Source organism: Paramacrobiotus metropolitanus, unplaced genomic scaffold (assembly GCF_019649055.1).
Source record: "Paramacrobiotus metropolitanus isolate TYO unplaced genomic scaffold, Prichtersi_v1.0 Parri_scaffold0000452, whole genome shotgun sequence".
NCBI lineage: Eukaryota > Metazoa > Tardigrada > Eutardigrada > Parachela > Macrobiotidae > Paramacrobiotus > Paramacrobiotus metropolitanus.
In genome coordinates, this window is record NW_026570672.1 from 3,348 (window position 1) to 9,985 (window position 6,638).

The 6,638-nt window shown below is 46.1% G+C and overlaps 1 protein-coding gene across 1 annotated transcript; it reads left to right on the top strand.

Moving 5' to 3' along the window:
• The first annotated feature begins 893 nt into the window (after positions 1–893).
• On the top strand, positions 894–6,256 carry LOC129602421 (uncharacterized). Its single transcript, XM_055501431.1, has 5 exons — positions 894–1,254; positions 2,058–2,429; positions 3,607–4,085; positions 5,152–5,468; positions 5,860–6,256. Exons 1-5 carry the CDS (start codon positions 894–896, stop codon positions 6,254–6,256), a joined length of 1,926 nt encoding a protein of 641 aa, XP_055357406.1.
• The last annotated feature ends 382 nt before the right edge of the window (positions 6,257–6,638 follow it).

The window sequence follows — 6,638 nt, forward strand, 5'->3', positions numbered from 1 at the left end:
AGCCGGGAAAACTGTGACGAAGCGCCCGCGGACGACAATGACTACCGGTTGCGTAATCCGAAGACTCTGGCAGCTTTGATTCCGATGAATAAGAACTGGTACGATTGCGAACTCGTTAGAATTTGAGAGAGAGCCGTCTTGTAGCTCGCTTTTTGTACCATGCTGAAAAAATCACGCGAGATATCGCGTTAAACGTTTATACTGCTGTTCCTGTTCATAATCGTCTAGAAAGATCCTTCGTTTAGATTTTGTTGACAGAACGACCGTCGTTCCGAGTTCCATGCAGCAGATTTTTGTGCTTATGACGTAACTCCGCACCCTTACTTAGTTTTGCGACACCCGGAGATTGGGCGATGTAACGCCATCTTACCGACGTTTCGTAATTAAAAATGTTGCGCTCAGTGCAAAGCTGGGACAGAGTCAATGAGCATCCACTGTAGTATCGCCGACAATATGATTTGTGCAAATTATTCTTGGAAAGCCAGAAACTAAATGACAGGCGACTGCAGAGCTGCAAGAATCTTTTGTTCTACAACAAAAGGCACCACCATAAATTCTATGCTGAATTCGTTCAAGCGGAGTACCGGATTAACTGTCCAGCTGACAACCGGATGCACGGTTCTCAAGCAGAGCACCACTCTTGTTATACAGAGTCTGTACGGCTTTTCATTTCAGGCTGCAATTAATTTACCTTAACAAGTTTTTTTGTGAAATTGTAAATCAGGCGGCTTTTGCATTTTCTTATGAGCACTTTAAGCGCAGTTTAACTTTTTCTTACAGGGCGTGTCACCCTGACCTTGATTAATTTCATCATTTCGTTTACAATCATTTCATCTTGATATTAGTAATTATTTACCAGTCAACCAGATTTCGTGTTGTAGTGAACCGCTGCAATGGTTTATGTTAAGCCAAGGAATCGACTAAACCCACCTAAGCGTCGCGTAAAGAAGGAGCAGCTAATTAAGAAAGCGCGCCATGCGCAAGCGAATGAGAAACGGAAGGACGCCTTCTGGCGGAACAACGGAGCTTCCCCATCTTATTCTTGTGCGTCTCTTCGCAGTACGCTGCCACCTCCCGCCGTGTCCGGTTCCAGTGGCGCTCGGGGGAAAAGCGCTTCACTGCCCCGCAAGGCTCCCGCTCCAAGCGGAAGCGACGTGAACAGCCACCTGGTATCCGGACAGCGCGAGGGCATCGGAGCAGGCACGACGCAACCGGCGCTAGGAGTCAATGTGGTTGTTTCCACCAACGCCACAGGTACGGTTAGCCATGAAAAACTTTGATGTTTTCTCAAACTATCCTGCGAAAATAAAATCTGTGCGAGATGTATGCATTATGTAGTTTTCGAGGCATTTTTTATAAAAATTTGTCTGGAAACCTGTGTGTATATTTTTGTTGTTATCCATTCACGCACTGAAAAGTTATCGAATGAATTATAACTACGCTACCATAGAGATTTTCTAATTCTATAGCGTAACAGTGATTATGGATGCGCAAACACGAATTTTAGGCACTTTCTTGCTCGTTTACTTATACATTTGATGCACTTCAAATTCGACTTGCTTATCTGCTTTTAGAACGGCGACAACCTCCTAGTCGTCCTTTAAGGGGCACTCGAATGCAGCACGATGCGTCTGCTGCCCCTGTCCCAGTACCTCTCGGCACTTCAGCGCCGCAACCGCCTCTGTCCGTGGCTGCGCACCCTAAGAAGACCGCAGTGACGCGCCCAGTCGAATTCCCAGGTGCGGTCGTCTATGCATGGAAACCGAGACAGCAGGTGGCGAAGTTCAAGAAGTCGGATCTTCCTCAAGGGCTCGCTGCGCCGCCGGCACACGGTAGGGACCAACCCGACCTCGTCACTCCCCATACCGCCCGTAGAGGGGCATCTACGACTGGCCGTTCGGATGGCTCGACATCGCAGAACGTTGTCCCCGCCCAGAGGCGTAAGCGGAGAACCGCGGTGGACAAAGCAGATCCGCCAGCAGAACAACCTCCGGCCTTGTTAGCTTCGGGAAGTGACGTGTTGTCTCTGGACCGGCCTGCAGCAATTTCTGTTACAGCGCCGCGCCAAAGCGCCAGACTGCAGAAGGACCAGCAGAATCTTCCAGCTGTAGCGGCGAGGAATGTTGGGAAGCGGCCGACAGAGTGCAGCACGGCGCCGCCGGTACAGCCTGCTTCTCCTTCCCCACGTCGTACTGAGCGACAGCAAGATGACAGGCAGAAAGCGGCCGTCACGGTGAAGAATCTGAAACGACCGACGGAAAGTAGCGCATCACAGCTGGCCCAGTCTGCTCTCCCCTCTCCACCTGCACTTCGTCGTAGCGCCCGAATGCAAGAACACCAGCACCAGGACCCAGCTGCAATGGTGAAGAATGGAAAGCGAGCGAGTGCTGCAGCAGGAAGAGTGGAGAATTCTGCTTCCTCTCCGTCTGGTAAGCGCTTAATAAACCACTGCTTTTCGTTGTCAGTATATCGCCGCTCGAACAATACCAGTTCTGCTCGTTAGAAAGTTAGGGTCAGGTCTTCGAAATTTCGCTAACGGCACAGCCGGCGGGAGCAGTGCTTTTAGACATTTGTGAAGGTTTGCAGCCTGTTGACTTCCGGTGTAGCAGGTTACATGTAATGCGCCACAGATAAATCGAAACTTATTGAAATCAGCCAATTTAGCATGCCGAAACAGAGAAGCAACGTTTTCAAGCGTTCAGAAGACACTTGCAGATACTTATTCAATTCTAAGGAAACTAGAAAAAACCGCAGTGACGTTGAGTTATTTTCCGGAAACGGTGTCTGCAGCAAAGATGATGGAGAAAATTTGCTGTTGACCATTTTCGATTTGCTGCATCGCACTCGCGATGGTGGCCGAATTTTTCCGCTGCCACAGTAGTCCAAAAGTGACCGTTGTCCACCCGATTTAAGGAATATGAAGTCCAAATAGTGGATGTTCAGGTTTAATATATTCCGCCGAAAAGAGGAACTACAATTGCAGTCGATCACGAGACGATCTTGTGGCTGCATCCCTACAATGTACGTCAAATTTCCTTAGCGACGAAAGCGCTTTATCCCTGTCCAGGAATGCGGCGTCTTTTGCAGTTTTTCAGCAGTTAACTTCACGACTGTTAGGACGCTCTTGGGTAAAATGTTCGTAGAAAAGGCTGTGGAAACGCTTCCGCAAAAACAAGTTTTAATGATGTACTTCTGTCGGGATTGTTAGCATCAACGTCGGTTTGCATTTTTCCCTGCAATCCTGCGAGTGTTCAGCATTTAGATGATGAAACATCTTATAAATTACCACGCACGGAGTTAGGTTACAGAAAAGATAGCAATTTCAAATTTGTATCTGTAAAACATGGCGTTCAGTAAAACAGGTGTTTTGCGAAGTGCATCAGTTCTGTATTTAGCAGCGTGGATTCGTAATCGATCGAAACGTAGTAATCGGTAGTATTAATAAAATATACAAGTATGTGAAGTGTTAAAACTATCGTATCGTAGCGACAACAGCTATCGTAACAGCGTCCTCCATTAAAATACAGGTTGCTGCGCTTATTCTATGCTTACTATTTGTTAATTTTGTAACAGTCAATGCCAAAATGAAATACTTTTCATTTGCAGCGCGTACAGTCGTGACCGGGAAGCGTCGTCCACTAGCCCAGCTCAACGAGAATGCTATTGAGGCGGAGTCGGCGGAGCGTGGAAAGCCTACCCGATCCTCCCCTCAACACCCTCGTCCCCTCCCAGTCGCTCCCAATCGTCGCGAGAAATCTCTCCACGATATGATGGTGGACCTGGCCAATCCACGGAGGATTATCTGCACGGCGGATCTGTTCAAACGCCAGGGCATGAAGAACTTTAGGAAAATCGGGGAGGGGTCTTACGCGGACGTGTTTTGTGCTACCCGAGGCAAAGAAGATATTGTCCTTAAATTTATCCCCGTAGATGGAGAAATTGTGCGCGACGTCGGCGTGGAAAAACAAATTACGGTCGACGATCTGCTCTCCGAGGTCCTCATATCGCTGAAGGTGACGGAGAAGCTGTTAGCCGAGAAGGGGCAGTTTTCCGCTCCTGTTTTCGTTCGCACACATTTTGTCAAGGTCAGTCTTTTATGTTTTAGGCGCATTCATCGTAACAAAAGCTTTGTATTTAAATAACTGATATGAAATGACATATGATACGAATAGTGCTTGCAGTGTTTGAAGCAGAACTTTGTTTGCATGAATCCATATTTAATATCTAATAGGTATGTTAGTAACCGCCTGACAATCAGTTAATACACTTAAGGGAAATGGCCCGGTACATAGCGTCAAAAATGGGATACATACGCTAAAACTTCGCTTGCGCGCACTCCGAATCATTATTTTGTAATACGTTATGTCATTCTAAAGCTAAATGATTTGTATGCATTGTTCTGAAAACCGTTCGCGCAACATCGGTTGCTGAGATAGTGTATTAAAATGGGCGAAAAGTTTAAATGCATTGTTGTGTACCAAAGTCTGGTTATTATCCGATCTTCTTGAAACTTTGCTGTAAAGGCACATGGCTATAAAGTCGAAAGTGAACTAATTTCAGGTCCATAGCACTTTCCCATAATTTTACAATGAATTTTAAAATTTTGAAATTCATTTTAAAATCGGAAAAAAATGCTATGGATCTGATATTGGTTCACTTTCAACTTCATGGTCATGTGCCTTTACAGCAAAGTTTCAAGAAGATCGGATAATAACCAGACTTTGGTACACAACAATGCATTTAAACTTTTCGCCATATTTTAATACCGAACGGTTTTCAGAACAATGTATACAAATCATTTAGCTTTAGAATGATATAAAGTATTACAAAATAATGATTCGGAGTGCGCGCAAGCGAAAGTTTTAGTGTATGTATCCCATTTTTGACACTATGTACCGGGCCATTTTCCTTAATACTTAGTTATATACACTTATACAGTAATCAAAAGCATGAAAGATTATTTAGAATTACGAGTGAACTACTTAGACTTAAACTATACGGCTGTTTAATTCTGCATTGCGTACCTTGCTTGCGAAAGCGAACTTTGCCGGGATTCAGTGTTTCTTTTTTTTGACAATGGTGATACCTTTTAGCATGACTGTTTCAAAATCTTAGCCTCACATATGATCAGTGAATTCGGTTCATGTGTAGATATGCTGTGGTCCTTATCCCACGGAGCTCGCGGCTACTTGCGATTTATTTCGGGAGGAACGGGGTCCTGAGAGCCAAAATCTTTTACCAGCGGAATACCAGCCGACGCAAACCTTTGTCCTTATTGGCCTGGCGCAGGGTGGGGTGGATTTAGAGAAGTTCGGGTTCTCTAGTACCAGCCAACTGTGGAATGCCGTGCTCCAGATGGCGCTCGGTCTGAGCATCGCCGAAGATGCACTGCAGTTCGAACATCGCGACGCCCACCTGTCCAATGTGCTCATCAAGTCAACTGACGCTGAGCTGACATACTTTAAATGGTGAGTTCCATGCAAAATTTAGATAGTAATTGGGGAAACTCTCATGTTATTAAAGCATACCTAAACAGTTGTCCTTGTAATTCGGGCGATAACCGCAGCGGCACAATAGGCGCACTTCGTATCAGGCTGGTACACGACCGCGCCCGTATTACGGGAAGAGACCCGATGCATGGTACATGCAAGTGATGCAACCAGTATACAAGCCTTTGTAGACGAATCTTCCGGCCACAGAATTATAAAAAAAGAAGCAAAAACGGGTTTGGCGGTGCACGAAAGGGGAGACTTTAATATCCAATTTGGTGCAATGTATCGGGTCGCTTTTTTGAAGACACCAGACGTTCATTCGAAGTAAAGCATAACTGCCTTTTTACTAATTCATGGGCTTTAACAGGGGCGAAAAACGTTATGCGATCCCGACACACGGAGTGAACCTTCGGCTGATCGATTTCACTTTGTCGAGAATTCAGGACGAGGGCCGGGCGATCTTCAACGACCTGGCGCGCGATCCGGCTCTCTTCACGGGGCGAAGTGCGCAGAGCAAGGTTTACAAAGCCATGAAACGTGCAACAAAGAACTGTTGGAAGAAGTTTAGCCCTGCCACAAACATTTTGTGGACAAAATACATCCTGTCGTCTCTGCTGGAAACGCACGCGGAGCTGCTGGAATCGGCGAGCAAAGAAGATGATCTCGCGGCCAAGGAAAAACTGCTGCACTTGAGCGAGGTGCTAACCACAGTGCGGTCGCTGCGTGATCTGGACGATGAATTTTTTGAAGAGATGCGGATTTAAATCTGGCTTACTCTAACCTCACCGGATGAGCTCGGCCCTTCTCAACGATGAGCACCGGCGCTCGGTTTCCCCACCCTTCTCGCATGACATTGATGGCCTCCATCAGGATGCGATTCCCCGTGTTTTCCCCGCGGTAATATAGTTGATCCGCTGCGATGCCATCTGCGTCACCCACCGTGTCTGCTAGTTAATTTTCTTGTCAAAACGTTGTGACCGGTCCAAATTTGAAGTGGCCGATTAGGACGGCACAATGTACAGTATATATTTTGCTCAACCTTTTTTTATTGTATTCAACTGGCTTTAGGGCTGGTAATTTTTGTGTTTCATTTGTCCGTTTGTGGCGTAATTATTTTTTAATGAACACCTTGTGATTGTATAATTT